This window comes from Orbicella franksi, chromosome 10 (genome assembly GCF_964199315.1).
Source record: "Orbicella franksi chromosome 10, jaOrbFran1.1, whole genome shotgun sequence".
NCBI classification, from domain to species: domain Eukaryota; kingdom Metazoa; phylum Cnidaria; class Anthozoa; order Scleractinia; family Merulinidae; genus Orbicella; species Orbicella franksi.
Genome location: NC_138154.1, coordinates 3893616 through 3911780, shown reverse-complemented (window position 1 = coordinate 3911780; position 18165 = coordinate 3893616). Strand labels below are relative to the sequence as shown.

Below are 18165 nucleotides of genomic sequence, written 5' to 3'. Positions count from 1 at the left end.
CAAACTGTGTCGACAATCACTTTGAGACCAAAAAAAGATTAATTTAAATGACAGAAAAATTTTGTTTGTTGGTTTTGTTAAATTCGAGACAAAGCAATGGTTTCTTGCCTTAAAGTAATTTTGTATTTAGTTTAGTTTCGCTCGACTGCCGACTGAGACTGCTTGAGTATTTTTTTTCTGAGTCATTTTCTAGAAAAGAAACGGCTTTTTTCTTTCTTCTTCCAATCTCTCGCACCTGATCAATGCCTCGACAAGACTTTTTTGTATCTTATTTTGCCCCAGTCACGAAAAATAGTATCTAAATTCTTAAAACTTTCCGCCATTTTGAACACAGAGGGGAAAAAACTTTGGGATGATGACGTCAATCGTGCGTCTGTCCTCTAATAGATCATAGGCGAGAACCAATTAAAATGAGAGAATAACTTGGGTTATTATATAAAGCCATGTATATACCTGTGTTGGGTTATGTATAGCCATGTATAGCTGTGTAGAGTTATGTATAGCCGTGTATAGCGTATGTGTAGGGCTATGTATCCCTCCCTATAAATATCCCTAAATTGGATTACGTCGAACAACTATATGATAAATACACTACGTACCTACCTAAATATGGAGCGACCGCTGGCCATTAGAATTGTAGTAACGCTATACCAAGAGCAATTGCGAGCGTGACAGGGGGCACGAGTTCAATATGTCCAAGGCAGAATTGTGATGTTATGTTTATGTCGAAGGCAATTAAATTTGTTTTACTTCATCTAACTAAAATAACTGAAATTGATTACGAATTAAATAAGCATTTAAGTTTACACCTGATCGCCTTAGTGCATTTGTGCGTTAGTGCTTAGTGATTAGCGGACGGAAATCCCCTGAGCCATCCCAATAGTGCACTCTGCACTAAAAAGGAAAACAAAACTGAATAAAAGTTTTAAAAAATGACAAAATACGAAGAAAAAAGCAAAAAAATAGACAAACAGTAGAACCCCGTTTATACAGTCATCATCAGGCTATGAAAATTTGGCCATACTGAACGGGGTGGCTGTATCAACGGGGTAAGGTCAAATTTCTTAATGGTCTAAATTGAGTGACGTCTAAGCAGATATATCACAATTGTACTTCTAATCAACTGTTCTTTAATAAACAAGGATTACACAGGCTGGGATTTCAGAATGTGGCCGTTGGCCGTATTAACGCGGTGGCCACATTAACAGGATTTTCTCATAAGAAAATGAATGGGCGTTTGGCCGGGACAAAAAAAGTGGCCGTAATAACAAGGTGGCCGTAAGACCAAACAAGATTTGTCCTCCACATTTTTGACCATCTTAATTATAATAAACCAATTAATCATGAATATAAATCGACAAGCCAAATTGCGTTGATGGGCAAACACAGTGCTAAGCCGAGTACCGACTGTGCAGATATTTAGACTGACCATATGATAAAAAGAGAGAAAGCAAATTAAAGAAAGTGTTTCATCAACAATGGTTTTGTGAAGAATGTATCTGTAAGATTTCAGAATTACGTCTTGACTTAACACATAATAAACTAACTCTCTTCTGTTAATTAAAAGATTATAGTGATAACTAATTCTGGAAAATTTTGGTTTTAAATGTAGGTAATTTAATTTTTTTAACGACGGTTCTTGATTTCAATGTTTTTTAAGGTACCGTACCCATCGTTATCAAAATAGACAGTGTTACATTTCAAAAGGCAAAAAGCAGAGATCCTGCGCAACAAGAGGAAGCCAAGCGGGTTATAATGAAGGAGATGACCAGATGCTTCCTTGAGACACATGCATCTCAAGTCCCAGCGGACAACTACCCTCTTTGCCTTGATTACTATTTAAAAGGAGTACTCGACTTAATAGTAAGAGAAGCAAACGAGGGAAGTTTACTGATAACAGTGGAGTGCAGGACTCTGGAAATTCTCGAAGGTCTGTGGGAAGACTTCTGTTCTGGTCATTTGAATGCAGTAGCCGAGGAACGCCTTTTGACAGATGATATCAAGAGACGGTTTGATGTGGAATCCGTTAAGCTGGAAACAACTATCTCGAAAGAAGATTACCTGGCTTGCAAACTGTTCCTAATGGGCATGTCAAGTGAGTGAACAATCTACAGCTTTATGTCTTGGTTTCCTTAAGGACGGTGCCTACTAAATACAAAGGTTTTTGCGCCATGTTAGGACCACGTGGAAAAGGTAGTTCTTTGCAAGGGCCATTGGAATCCAAAAAAAAAATTGGGGTAACCACGCATTTTTTCGAGATAATCAGCCTTGAATCTCAACAAAAATGCTGCCATCAGCTTTTTTCTGAAAAAAGAAGGAAAGGATATTTCTTCACAGATTTCCTTAGAATTCGCCTTTACATACAGAAGAGCAAACACATTTATAAAGATTTTAAAACTGCATGGTAAATGGTACCGTGAAAACCATTTTCGGTATGTTTTTAATAACAAAATCGTTGCACCAGAGCTTTTAGCGTCTCTGACAGCCTTCTTCTAGTTCGGCTAAAATACAGCCTAAATACTTTTGGCTCACCACCAGAAACTAGTCACTTATTGAATAGGCTTGCCACTTCCATTTCATAACATAAAATATAGGGGTAACCACGCGTTTTTTAAAGTTAATGCCCGTTACATTTTTCCTGTTACCTCCCCAGTAAGTAAGTAAATTATTTTCGTATCTCGCACTTGCCTTGCGCGCGCAATACGCCACCTGCAGGTACAGGTTTACAGTTGGATTTCAGTATAATTTCCGACGGATAACAGCTAGTTTTTCAGTTGGAAGACGTTAACAGTTAGCGGTTAGCGCTATGCTGTTATTCTGGTGTTCCTGGTTTAAGTACAGGTTCATTAAACTTGATTTGGTCACAATAGGAAAATTTCGCTTTCATTTTATTCGTGTACTTGGTCGCGTGATTGATTGCGTCAATGTCAACTCCAGCGCGCGCGCACTTAAACTATGCCTTGCGTGATGCGCAGAACGTGTGCGCACGAACAAAAGTAGGCACTGTCCTTAAGGTGGCTCCCTAGAGTATTTACGAACACCCTCCGTATAGAGCGCGAGTTAGAAAAAGAAACTTAGTTAATTTCTCTTTAAGTTTTCTCTGTAGAGATTTACCAGCATGGGTACTGTTAAAATAAGGCTTATTTTTTGGTTGACAATTTTTGGATTAAGGCCGTTACCATGACAGCATCTCATCTAATGACAAGCAGATATATTCCTCATTTTGGCCTAAACTCCTCAATATCTATACTTTCCTCCGGTGAAATTTTTTCATACTTTGCCACATCATGGAGATGATATTGCCTGACATTTTGAATTGGTAAAAAGTCAAGGTTGTTCAGACGGTTTTTCCAATATTATGTAATTTGTCATTCTTCTAAATAAATTAGAGAAGCTCTGACAGATTTCAACAAAAATATGGTATTTTATAGGAATTGTATGTGGTTAAAACTGAGCCAAATTTAAAAAGAATTCACCGAAGGAAACGCGAGAAAATTCACTGTCAGTTTTGCTTTTTGTGCTCATGTTGACGTCATAAAAATCAAAAAACACTGACGTTTTCCTTTGAGCACGCGCAGATTACCTGCGCTTTCGTCCTAAGACCCATTAACCGATTCATGCGCGCGCTCGCGCGCGTTGTTGAGGAGGTGAAATGTCTCTTCCGGTTACTTGCGTCAGCCTGCGCGCGGAAAATAAAAATAACTTAATAACTCCCTATGTGTTTAAAAATTGCTAAAATATACAAGTCAGTGACAAAAAACGGCACTTTTATCGATTAATAACTTGCAAATTCGCTCATATTTTGGATGCTTTTTCTTTGTTTCGCAAGATGCAAAATAAAAACAGGTACAAGCAAAGACAAAATAAGAGAAAAACAGAACAACAAGAGCAAAAAAAGGGAAAAACTGACTCCTTGTGGCTTTGTTTGATCTTCCCGAAGTGCACTGGTAGTGTAAATTACGCACGCGCTGATAGGGTAACTTCCAATATACATCGAGCGCACTTCCGGTTTCTTTAAATGCTTAAGGAAACGCAGTTTTTCATTAAATTCAACCTTTTTCGACGAGTTTCGATTAAAGCCAACGTTGAAAACATAGCTAAACATTCCTTTTTGGAAATCATGCTTTTGTCAGAAAAGTACGAATTTTTCAATATTTTGAAATTCTCTGAAAATCTGACCTTTTGGAAATGAAACAAAATCTATGCATAACGTAATAAGGATTTAAATTAAAATGTTAAATCCATGAAAAAAATCCCGATACAGTAATTTACCTGGGAGCCTCTGCATTTTTTCGGTATTAGTCGCATGACCAAGGGCGTAGTCTGATGACGTCATCACCGATGTTACTGGTCATGAAAAAGTTAGAACACATGAAGTAACTCTGAACTAACTAAAAATGATGAGGTTAAATGAGAATAAATTTTCCTTAGCAACGGCTCCAAAAGATGAGTTAATGGACCCTTAAGTATTGATACTGAACATTCCTCAATCTATATAATATATTCGGTATATATTATCACAATATATATCACAATATATTCAGTATGATTTTTTTCTATATATAAACGAACATGTATACATTAAGAGCCTATTTTCGTTCATTCTATGCATCGTCAGTTACAAAGCAAGACATTTGATATTCGAAACATAGAAATCCCATATATTGCAACGTTTTCTGTACTGAATTCCTACAGTTTAAGTGACCACGAACATGTCGTTTCGATGTCTTGTTTATATAATTCATATATATTAACTTATTCAGTGTTATGTTCCTCCTTAATTTATTGAATCCTCCACTCAACCTCGTTCCCATGGCTTTTCCCTTAGAGATTGGGAATGGCGGGAAAAGACAGTGGCATCGGCTTGTCACATGGTAAAACTAAATTTCATTACGTATACTAATTTATGCACTCTTGTGGTTTATCCTGTCGGTGTAGAATGGGGTTGACGGACCTACTAGCCTGCGAACATAGAAGGATTTCCGACTTTTGTTCCACGCCGCCGAAAAATAATAGAATTTTTTCGGCGGGGTGAAACAAAAGCCGGAAATCCGTCTGTCTTCGCAGCTACAGGCCAAAACGACTCCTAGGGTACTTGAAATTCGGGCGTTTGCCGTTCTCTTTTCGGTCTCTCGACCTTCCTTTGCTTCAGGCGTGTTTCTGAAGAGCATGTTATGCCGTGCTAATGAAGAGGAGTCATAAATTTAGCTGCTCAAGCGCAAGTCTGATGACTATTTCGCGAGTTGTTTGTTTGTTCAGGCATAACGCTGGTCTTCTCCGCAGCCGACGGAGGAGACCAGCAGAACTCCGGCTAGAAATAGGAATTTGAAAGAAAGATTAGAATCAAACCGAGCTAACCGAAGAGTTAAATCTAAAACACCTCTCAGAGGTTAAATTCTCTTATAGAAAAGTGTCGCATCAAAGAAAAACAAAAGCAAAACCTTGCAATTCCGCCATCTTGCTTGGAAACTATTTTACATCCTCGTGATATCGTAATTTATTACAACGAGAATAATCGATTGTTCATGATCACATGACCAGCCGATGCCAGGGCCTTTCCCCGCCTCTCTCATTAGGCTCCCAATCTCTTAGGGAAAGCCCTGGGAACGAGGTTGCCCTCCACTCTGATGTTTCTCTAGAAAATGCAATATCGAACTTTAAAGAATCTATGATTCCCAGTTTATTGTTAGTTTGGAAAATATTGGGTCAAAAGGGCTACTAGTCCTTAACTAACAGTTTCCGACAAATCAGTTTTGTTAAGGGGCCTCTAGTTGGCATCAACATGTCCTTCATATCTTTATTACGTGCCTAAATATACAGCTGTTTCGTCAAACGTTGTCCCGCAAAAAGCGCGCGTAGAAGCCTGCGCGTCAATGCCGATTGGCCATGATATTATGGGTAGTGACAGTTTACCGTTGCTTGGTTCAGGTTTACGGTGTTTCAGTATTAATACACATGTTTTTTTCCTTCTATTGCGCTGACACACCTTGAGCATCAATCAAGCAACCGTGAACCACCATTACCCATAATACTTTTAGACATTGTCGCGTACGCGTTTACGCTTTTGTAGGACAACCTTCCTCGAAACATCTATAAATAAGACAACAAATATAATTTCACAAAATTAATAATGCAGTTGAGTTTTGCCTGAATTATTTAGAAGTGAACCAGGACTCATCATTGAGGGCCCACGAATCACTTGCCCACGACCATGCTGACCAAGCTGCTGATGAAACTCAGACTCAAACGGCTGAAGACGCTGAACCAATGACAGTGCACTTTGCAGTTAATTGTAAGTTACAACCTTTTTCAAAAAGTCACGCATATCAACAGAACATAAGTCACTGATTACATATTTCTTATGTGCCCTTAGGTCTAGGACAAATTTGAAGGATGAAATCGAGAAGGGAGCTACAGAAATTTAATTTTAAACTTTAGGTTGATTGCCTACTTATTACACTAATTCATTAGTTTTGTACGTAAGCGTTCTTTTTTTGGTTTGTTTGTTTTTTTTCGGAACTTTTAAATCGACTGGTTGTCTCCTTATCTACGATCTGCTTATGCTATTCGCAGGATAGCGATCCCACTCCTCTGGAGAGGAAAATTTCCTTGTTTTTTGGTTTTGTATCGTATTTCAACTAAAGCAACTATATTAGTACAATGCAGTAAAAACCCGCGTATTACCTAAAATTTAAGAACTTGTTGGGCTAATATCTCTCCTGTTAAGTACCCTTCACAGAAGAACCATTCTAGGCTAAAATCTCTTTACAGGTTCTTATCTTCAAAATATAGAGGTTTTTTCAATATAATACAGTACATCACATGCGATACAAAAAAAGGTAACAAAAACTAGCCAGAATACTGGCAGTGGCATAGGAGCACAATACCGTACTGTAAATGATTCAATATAAAGATCACAACCATGAGTACAAGTTAAAGATATATTAAGAACCTGATTAAGAAGCTTGGTAGCCTAATTTCACAGTAAACTTCATTTATACAAGAACCTATGGAGGCTAACGCGAAAAATCCGAGGTTCTCTTTGGCGGGTGTTTACCGTATTTATATGGTCTTGAGTTAATGTCTGTTAAAATACACCACAAACGTATCCATACGACAACAAGGTTAATGCAGAAAGAGTGCCAGATATTTAGAGATAATGACAACGACAATTATTAAGGCAGAGGTACCGATCAAAGAGCCAAAGATTCGGTCAAAAATATTCCTTTTTATGTACAACTATATGTCTACATATAGAATAGGGGATATGTCCTTTGCATGGATTAAAGCCCGATGGGAAAGAACGTCAATCATAAATCTGCTATCTTCCTCTCGTTTCATTAACTTTTGTCGTTGATGTCTTTGAAGACAGAGAAAACTTCAAAAACACAGAATCAGAAAATGGTGCTCACCAAGAAAAAGAAGGAGAGGAAAGTCGACAACTACTGTCTGAAGAAAAAACAAGTGGTGTTGCCGTTGATGAATTACCTCAGTACTTTCAGTATCCAAAACTAATTCATGACTCAACGCCAACAGAAGAAAGTGAGAATAGTTTACGGTTAGCAGTGAGGTGCAGCAGTCTGGAAGGACTTGAACGCCTGTGGGAAGACTATCGTTCTGGTCGCCTAAATGAAATAGCCGAGAAGTACCTTGTGACAGATGAAATAAAGAGGAGATTTCATGTGGAGTCTGTAAATTTAGCCACAACTATTCAGGAAGAAGATTACTTGGCATGCAAAGAGCTTCTGTCGAGCAAACCAAGTAAGCTGAAAATAACACTTGTTCAAGCTATGAGAAAAGTATGTTTATACATTTTTATTCAGTCAAAACTAAACCGATAGGTTTTGAGATGTCTTTCATTCAGGAAACTGGCTATGTCAAGTGTAAAATGATTGTGTGGCTTTGTTACCGGTTTTAGTCTAGGTGTGATTTATCTCTCAACAATCATCTTACATTGAGAACTGCACAGGACAACAGTGTAATGTACCGTTTTATAATGGCGACTAACCAGTAACACGCACAACAACAACAACAAAAAAATGATTACAGTACATTATAGGGCACAGGGTGTTGAGGCGAACTAGACACCACAGTATTTATAGATTTTTTTTATGTCGCTCAGGTATATCTGTGGTATTTCTTCAAACGTACAAATATCATTGCCTCTTTCTTTCGCTAATTTGTTAGACAGCAATGATTGTTCACCCATAAAGACTGCTGGAGAAACTTCGACTCAAACGTCTAGGGAAACTCAGACCCAGATTGCTGTCAAACGTGGGACTCTGACTTTAGAGGAAATACAGATTCAACCTGCCGAGGAATGGCAGAGTCAGATGGTTGACGAAAGCGAGATCTTCGTTTCAGGGAATACTCACATTTCATCTACGAACGAAACTCGTACTTTGACTGTGGAAGGAACGGAGCCCCAAGTTGTTGCAGAAACTCAGATTCCATCGGCTGAGGAAACTAGGACAAGGGCTGTGGAAGCTATACAAATTCGAGGTACTGGCATGAGCAAGATTCGATCTGTGGAAAAAACTCAGACCCGGGCTACTACTGAAAGTACGAACCTTGCAAGAGACGAAACTCAGATTCAACCTCCCGAAGAAACCTACCCCCGTACAAAGACTGCTGAGTACATGAGCACCCTGGCTACAGAAGAAGCTAAAAATGCGGAAGAAAATGAATCCTCAATTTTGAACGGTAAAGATATTTGTTATTTATCTTTATTAAGAAATATTACCATCATTATCGTCTTTGTTATCGACGTCAAAGGAATCGTTTTTCCCTCATTTTTTACTGCCCCGCTCAATAACACACGAATTCTGTTCAAAGAGCGGTTGATAACTTCTATAAGATAACTTTTCCTTGGTTACTTTATATTTATTCCTCTCTTTCCTTAATTAATGAAATAAATCTCCAAAGATCTTGAAGCTTTGGTTGTTCTCCAATCACAACACAGCCAACATTGTAACTAATAATAATAATAATGATGATAATAATAATAATAATTTTTTAAATAAGGACTTCACTTTATTTCATTATATGGCTTTGGTTTGTGGCCGATATAAAGCGCGCTCTGATAGTTTAAGGGCGAGATCTGAGCGGTCATTGTGCAGCCGTAATGCCCACGGGCCAATTACGGATTATACAAATTACGAAGAGCCTGGGCACAGTGTCAAACAATCACCGCGGCGGCTTAGGCTATTTTCCATATATTAAAATTCTAACATGGCTCCGAGGCTTGGGGAATAAAACAAAAGAAATTAATTATTCATTACTCAACCTCATTGTGATTTCTTTTATTTTATTCCCCGAAGCCTCGGAGCCAAGTTACAATTTTAATAAATCGAGAATGGTCTATTCGAGTGCATGAAAACGATGAAAGCCGATTAAAAACAGCAAGAGAAAGTAAATTTAAGTCCGAGTAGCTAAAAGTTTAGTCGAAGAGCGAAGGTACAATGTTAAACTAGCCACGAGATTGCGCTGGAAAGGATAAGGTAAACAAACTAGAATACATTCAAGCTCACGTCTAATAAGCAAACAAATAAAATATTTCGAAATCGCATCAGAAAGCTGTCAGTGACATGATAACATTTCAACGAGATTTTTCCTTAATAAAATTTATATAGAAGTAGTTTTTGACTTACCAGCCTGCAACTTTGACGGGCACTAGTGATAAACAATCAAAGTTTGCCGAGTCTTATGTAAAGCTGAAATCGCTAAGTGAAAAACACCATCGGAAGATCCGACACGCATCCTGAGCAGAACACCACGAAGAAACTTATAAGTTGTCATCTTAGTCACACCAATTACCGAAATACTGAACTCCGTCGCAGTTAGTTTAGTAGTTCTCATCAAATAGATTTCCTCGCTTTAACACAAGCAAGTGTAAAACAGCTTCCAGGATCATCAGATGTAGACAATCGGGCGGTTTCTCAGTGTCGGCAGCAGTTTTTGATAACTACAGGAAGTTTTAGACGTTCACAATACTTAAAAAGTTCATCCATAAATCTCCCAGAATCAAGAAGGTGAAGATATGTTGTCGAAAGCGAATGCGAAGATCGAGTTATTCTGCGCAATTAGTATCTTCTTTCACCGAAAGACCGTTTGAATTTGTTTGGACTATTTTGAAGCACTTTCTGTCTTTTCTATATGCGTTGACGTTTCGCCACAAAAGTCGGAAAACTCCTCCATCAAGTTGTGGCACCACTATACTAAAATATCTTTTTGAGGCTGTGACAATCGTTTTTCTCGTATAAAGAAATGTGTGTTTTTGACGGAATACGTAAGATAGTGGTGAAGTTTACTGACTGTGTAGTTTTGTCCTGGGTTTGAGACGATGAATGAATCGGTAAACGCGCGCATCGCCGGATGTAAATTGACGACTTCCGCTTGAATATTTTTTTTTCATTTTTTTAATTAAAAGCCATATAATAAACAACTTAAAAACCTCGACCGTTCGGTCGTTACGGGAAAATCTCAAACCTCGGCCCACCGTATTGACCGAGCGATAGCGAGGTCAATACGGTAAGGCCTCAGTTTGAGATTTTCCCGTAACGACCTCACCCCCAGTTATTAAGAAGTTAAAGATGATCGATATACAAAATTTAAATATATAATAAGAAAATTATCATCCTAAAAAATAAACTACATCAATGCGGAATATTCACAGAACGAAACAATGTGGTACGAAATATTAAACTCCTGAGAGCTGAGAGTCACTCTGCCAAAACTCTACTGTTCATCGGGTAAAATAATTAAACAGAATAATACAACAATTGAAGAAAAGGAATTCGATACACTCTGTTCATTAACAATTCCACAAGTTTATGCTGCGGAAATTAATTTTTGAGTAAATACGACCTTAAAGGTAATAATAAAAATAATATTAATAATAATATTAACACTAATATTAATATTAATAATAATAATAATAATAATAATAGTAATATTCTACGAGGGAACCCAGCTCGCCAAGGCGATTCTCAATGAGGCCCTCGAAAAAAACCGATTAAATAATTTAAAAACAGCCTAATCCTAAATAGCTAACTACACAAAATATAAAAGTTAAAAGTTCATTTAAATTAGTGAAAATCTTTTGAAAAAAGTTTTCAGTTTCGCTTTAAGAATAGATAAAATTCATTGTCTTTAAAGTCAAAAGGATCTGTCACTAGATGTAGAAGAAAAGAGTAATATTCACGAAAACCATCAGGATTATTGAAAGAAACCTGTTTTACAAGTATGAGAAAAGTACTCTCGTACCGAGAGACGATCATAGTCTCTTGCTTGTCCGTCGTTTTAGAACTTCCTTAACCATTAGCGACTGTGCCGGCCGTAATCGGCTGTGTCCACTGTTCTTTGTTCCACTTCTGACGTCATCACCTTTGACCAAAATTGGCATTACTTATACTCAAGTTCTGCAGGAGGAAGAGATCTTTCCAATGATATCCAGATCAGAGTGATTGGGTTTATAGAGCGTGAAATATGCAGGAAAAGCGTTTGAAATTTGAGTGAAAAACTCGTAACAAAATTTCCTTTAACTACACTTAACTACTCCGCGGTAAGAATATTCCTGTCTCGACGATGCTTTCTCGAGAATTCTGGAACTGCAAGCAAGCCCAGTAGAAGGTCAACAACTGCAGCAAAAAGATAAGAAAAGGAGAAAAAGGAAAGGCAAAAATAAATAAGTAAAAAGCCAAATAACCTAATGACGTAGTTTACTTTCTCGTCTCATAATGTGGATTTGTGGGTATGACCGAGCAAAAATCTCATAAATTAAAACGCAATGCTAGTGGAAAGAATGGCATGCTGTAATGTTGCACCTTTGCGCGTTATTATGCCAATTTGTAGAGACTGTACATGTAAAAGTATAGAAATCAAATCTTCGCATTAATTTATTCATTTTGCCTTGAGAATGGTGTCTCGATAACGTCGAAACGTCGGCTATTAACTTTAATATTTACTTGTTTATGTTTTAAAAAGTCGTTGTTGAATAATAATAATAATAATAATAATAATGATAATAATTATCTTGAGTGATGCAAGTGAGCCTTTAAGACAAAACCTGATAGAAAATCGAGCAATACCAGTTTTCAGTGGACAATAACCTTGTACCAGAACAACTTTAAGGACATTACAGTCCTTTTCGCATTTTCTAAACGCTAAAGATATAAAAAGCTGTCTGAAATAACACCAAAAACATGGAAACTCAAGAGAATACATTTCAAAGTTCAGAGAAATTGTGCAAACAAAGGTAAAACTTCATCATCAGTCTCATTTCATCGGTATTTAAAAGTTTCTTATGTGAACTTCAAAATTTCGACATTTGGTGTTGTTGGAAATGACTTCATTTGAGAAGATATTTAAAACAGTCGCACAAAAGTTTGCAGTACAATGTAACGTTCAAAGTTTTTGTCCCCTTGTTACTCAAATTTGAGGTGGATCCCTTCTCAATGTATATATTGTTTGGTAACTTCAAACTATGTTTCAAAGATAGTAATATTGCAATTTCTCTCATATTATTTCAGATGAGCTCGAGACAAAAGGCTCGACATGTACAGGAGTTGGTTCTCTGGCGCCGTCTTGTCAGTCTCTAACTCAGATTCCTAAAGAAGGTAAGATTCACTTTGACGAGGAAAGGTCTGACACTAATGGAAGGGTTTCACTTTGGCATCGAGTGGCAGGTGATTCACTTAACTGCAACCAAAAGCTAGATCTTGAAATTTCTATGTAGTGGTAGTTAATGTAGCGGAAGGCCGAACCAATGAGGGCGCTCGACAACAAGTTGGTAGAGTTGACAGGAATCTAACCTTTATTGCCTGATTCTGCCCCATGAATTGCACGGCAATCTCTTTCTGATTCTCTACCAAATGCACACGCGTTTTTAAAAATACCTTATTGGTAGGCATGGGTGGGCATACGGGACGATTAAACATCTTTACAAGGCAATAACCCAAGCAGTTCCATGCCACTCCCGCGAATGAATAGCAAAGCACTTGATACAACGAGTAGAACACTTAGTTTTCAAGAACTTACGCCAAAAAGAGGAACTTAGTGGAGGGTCTAAACAAGGTCAATAGACAAACCCAAACATGACCAACAATGAAGCTACATTAAAAACCCGTGTGTAAGAACCTAGTGGTTTAAGAACCTGCTGGCAGAAATTTGCCATTTTCAAACCCAAAAATATAAGAACCTGTTCAGCCAAGCAAGATCAAGCAGGTTCTTACACGTGGTCTACAGTTAAATTGTGATAACCATTTTGACCAGGAAGTGTGACTTTGGGATTGCAAATTTATATGTTTACGAGAAAATTCTGTACCAATATTATACAGACAACACTACGTATAGAGTCTGATAATAAAAGCTATATGAGATGGTACCTTCTCAAGAAATGCTGCCAATAACTTCACTGATAAGCAAGGGTCCCGGGCGACCTTGATATATTGTAGAAGCAAGTAGAATCTTAGGGTGCGTTCATTTTACGTCATTCCATTATGAGAATAAACGAGACAACCCCGACTATTCTTTCAATTGAATCTGATTAGGAAGACTTACAAGGTTGAAATGAGGCTCTACTCCCAATCTGCGTAATAATGACTATCATGCGCGCGTTACCTTATTTGTTAAACGAACTATAAAATTCGGGCAGAGTGTTTAACAACAACTTTTCACTTCTTCTTCAAGTGAAAACCAATGTTACATAGGCCACGGTATAAGCGAAATAGTTCTCAACCATTTTTCTTTCCTTTTTTGGTTTTCTCACAGTTGAAAAGTTTTCTGGTTCAGCATTGGACATCGGCGTGCCAAGTCCACATTCTTCATTCAAGGCAATTAAGATCAATACCACCTTGACCAGTTTAAATTTGAGTGGCAAAATGATTGGTGATCATGATGTGCGTTCTCTCTCTGAGGATCTTAATGTCAACAATACGTTAACCAATCTAAATGTAAGTGGGAACCACATTGGTCATAATGGTGCGGGTCATCTCTCTAAAGCCCTAAAAGTGAATGGAACTTTGACCAATCTGAATGTGAGTGGGAACCACATTAGTGATAGTGGCGCATGTCATCTCTCTGAAGCACTAAAAATGAATGGAACGTTGGCTAATCTAAACGTGAGTGAGAACAGTATTGGTGAAAGTGGAGCGTGTCATCTCTCTGAAGCCCTAAAAGTGAATGGAACGTTGGCTGATCTAAATGTGAGTTGGAACAAACTTGGTGAAAGTGGAGCGTGTCGGCTCTCTGAAGCCCTTAAAGTGAATAGAACGTTGGCTAATCTGGATGTGAGCGGCAACAAGATTGGTGAAAGTGGAGCGTGTCATCTCTCTGAAGCCCTAAAAGTGAATGGAACTTTGACCAATCTGAATTTGAGTGGGAACAACATCGGTGATAGTGGTGCGGATCATCTCTCTGAAGCACTAAAAATGAATGGAACGTTGGCTAATCTAAACGTGAGTGAGAACAGCATTAGTGAAAGTGGAGCGTGTTATCTCTCTGAAGCCTTAAAAGTGAATGAATCGTTGACTAATCTGGATGTGTACAACAACGAAATTGGTGATAGTGGTATGGCTCATCTCTCTGAAGCTCTAAAAGTGAATGTAACTTTGACTAATCTGGATGTGACTGCGAACACGATTGGTGAAAGTGGAGCGTGTCATCTTTCTGAAGCCCTAAAAGTGAATGGAACTTTGACTAATCTGAACGTAAATTGGAACAGCATTAATGAAAGTGGTGCGGGTCATCTTTCTAAAGCTCTAAAAGTAAATGGAACGTTGGCTAAACTAAATGTGATTTCAAACAACATTGGTGATAGTGGTGCAGGACATCTCTCTGAAGCTCTAAAAGTGAATGGAACGCTGGCTAACCTGAATGTGAGTTGGAACAACATTGGTGATAGTGGTGCGGGTCATCTCTCTGAAGCTCTAAAAGTGAACGGAACGTTGGCTTATCTGAATGTGACCGGCAACAAAATTGGTGATAGCGGTGCGATTCATCTCTCTGAAGCCCTAAAAGTGAATGAAACGTTGGCTAATCTGAATGTGAGCGGCAACAAAATTGGTGATAGTGGTGCGGGTCTTCTCTCTGAAGCCCTAAAAGTGAATGGAACGTTGGTTAATCTGAATATGACATGGAACAATATTGGTGATACTGGTGCAGGTCATCTGTCTGAAGCCCTTAAAGTGAATAGAACGTCGACTGATCTGGACAAGAGCAAGGACAACATTGGTGATAGTGCTGCGTGTCATCTGATTGGGCTTACTCTCCAGCGCAACGTTCGCAGTTTCTTGAAAAAAGTATTCCCAAAAAATGAAGAAAGGTAAACATAAAGTAAATAAAGATTACTCCATGATGAAAAATATGCAAACAGCAAATAGTTTAAGATCGCCAGTTATTTATCGGGCGAAAGTTTTGAATTTGATGAGTACATGTTAGTGTAGTGTTACCAATTTTAATTTTTAGCCAGTCACAGCGCCGCAGATATTGTCGTCATTCTCTTAAAAAATTGTCAAAAACTGGTATGTTAATTTATTCGTCCCTGGTTGTGATCAAACGATCGAGCGGTTGCGAGCTGATGTTCCCTTTCGTCTCTCACCGAGCAGAAAGGGAAGGGAATCTCTGTTTGCAGGTTAGAGTGACGATGATCTCGTAAGCTGCTTTGGACAGTCTTTGAACAGAAGAGGTCGCGTTTTTTGTGCGACTTGATTCAGTATAAATTCAAGGAACTATTTGAGTCTGCGCGGTACATTCGACTCCTCTCGCTTCACTCTTTGCCTTCAAGTCAGTTTTCAGCGATTTGATGGGTCATTAATTTTGGAAAGAGTAAACTCTGCGATTTACGGCCTCAAGTTTGAAATTAACCTTTCTCTGGCAATTTCTTTGAAGCGCGTGGTTTTTGGTACAACGGCTATCTGTACAACTTTGTACGTTCGTTCATTACTAGTAAACATTCATCGTTCCCGTTGTTGCTTGAGCGAATGAAATTTCATTGTTCGTGGTTCTGCTTGACTAAGCTTTGTCAACCGTTTCCGGGAACAATGTTTAAACTTAGAGCTTCTCGCTACCTTGTAAACGAAAAAAAAAAATAAAACTATACACATGAAAGAAATGTTGTCAACAAAAACTGCTTCCAATTTTACAGCCCAAAAGATGCCTTTTTCTTCGAGACACCTTCACTTAAGTTGTAAACACAGTCACAAGTCATAAGTTCAAAGGAAGTTCAACTAAACAGAGGAGAAAAAAAGTATGGTTTTTATAGAAGGCGTTTTCACGGACGTCAAGGCAGCCATATTGGTGTTCCGAACCAATCCTGTGGGAGTTTAACTCTTTTCTAAGGCCCCGTTCACACTACCCCGAAGGAATTTGAAAACGCAACAATCACCTATCATTTTGGATTTGTGCTTGAAGAAACCTCGGCCATGGGAATCTCATGACTATCGTGACGTCATCGTTTTCGAAAGGCTCCGTTTTCAAAATGTTTTTCATCCACACTAAAAAACACAAGCCGCCGTTTCCAAATTTCTCGGGTTTGAAGAGTGTTTTTTAAAAGCTCCGTCTCCGTGACGGATTAGAGTGGACGGGAAGCCCAACCAGAGAAAAAAGCTGCGTTTTCAAATTTCTCCAGCGTTGTGTGAACAAGGCCTAATGTAAACAGTTTCTCTTGCTCCAATAAATTTGCATCGCTACTGGCCACGTGAATAGAAACGCTCTATAAAGCACAATTATACGATATTACAGAATCGATGTCTTTTTCTCACGAATTCTATAGAACTACATTGGAATCTCCCAAGTGCAAGCAAAGGGAAAATCCTGACAGGTTTGCTCGCAATATGGGAAGAGGTAGGTGGACCATACAATTTACAATCTGGTAAGTCTTTTCATGGAATTAAGAGTGACTGTATAACAATCGACCAAAATCGACTTGCGGTAGCACAAGTCGAAAAATCGATTTCACTCGTATTTTGCCCATAGATAGGTCCTAGTGAGAATACAAACGGACCGTAATTAGTTACTTCTAATACGGCTTACTTTTGGCAGAATTTTGCGAAAAACAATTTCGTCCCGATTGAGCTGAAAATCTACTTCCGGTTATGCTGAATTTTCTGAGTATTTGATCGCATCGCACATCACACAGCAGCTACTTGAGAATCTTTCAGTGATATGCATATTCAGCTCAGGTCTTCATGGTACCACTGAACGAAAAGTAGCATAAATCAAAGTTAGTTTTAAGCCCGGACCGAGATCGAACAGAAACGAATAATTTGACAATGTGTTGCAAGCAAATTATAGCACTAAAATATCACTTTTTTTCTATGGGCTATAACTTTAAATGCCTTAAAAAACTTCCTACTGGTTAACTATACACCCAACTGTTTGAAAATCAAAAAAATACCTCTGGGGAAATGGTTTTAAGACCGAATTTACCAAAGGACCAGGCAGGGGTGATACATGCCATCTCTTCTTTTTGGATGAAACTTTGCCAGATTGAAGGTACCACCCAACAACTCTAAAAGACAAAGTGGGCCGGCTTTGTGATTTTTCCCTTAGGAGTTAGACCACCCCCCTGATGTTTTGCCCAAAATCCCAAAAATGTCACTAAAATAAGCATCAAATTTAAACACCGCTCCTGCTTACAGAATACATTGAATTTTATTGGTATTTCACACAAATAAAGATTGGACCTATCTTAGTTCACACCAGGAATTTCAAGTCATTTGAAGTGACAGGTGCCAATCAAAGAATGTCATTTCCTACCCATGTCCGAGAACATTTAGCTGTAAGGCAAATTAGCTCAAATTCTGACTCAAATATTGCTTAAATCCAGCTTCCTAAATCAAAACTAATTTCATCACAGTTAAGAGTCACCCTTGGCCTGATGAAATCAAGAATCAAATTTTTGGCATCTGTTATTTTTTGGTAACAAAAGCTGTTCAAACAACATGACAAGAGGCTAGTTTTAACAAAGAGACAAGGGCGAAATCTAAAAATATTAGATATTATAGAATCAGTTTATCAAAGTTATTTCTATGTTAATGTCATTAACAAAGTCTTTGAATATTATTTGAAGCAGTGGAAGCTCAATGAATGCAAAACTATTTGCAATATCCCTCAACCCTCGGACGTACAACGGGTGGGGGGGGGGGGTGGTGGTTGCCATCCCCC

General features: G+C 38.2%; 2 protein-coding genes across 2 annotated transcripts in view; both read left to right on the top strand.

Moving 5' to 3' along the window:
* The window catches only part of LOC145500950 (uncharacterized), a 136469-nt gene that overhangs the window by 17327 nt on the left and 100977 nt on the right, over positions 1-18165 (top strand). The gene's annotated exons all lie outside the window — the stretch shown is intronic.
* LOC145500962 (uncharacterized) lies at positions 2099-16874 on the top strand. Its single transcript, XM_081480532.1, has 6 exons — positions 2099-6292; positions 7369-7761; positions 8188-8703; positions 12531-12686; positions 13771-15322; positions 16772-16874. Exons 1-6 carry the CDS (start codon positions 6268-6270, stop codon positions 16872-16874), a joined length of 2745 nt encoding a protein of 914 aa, XP_081336658.1. The 5' UTR covers positions 2099-6267.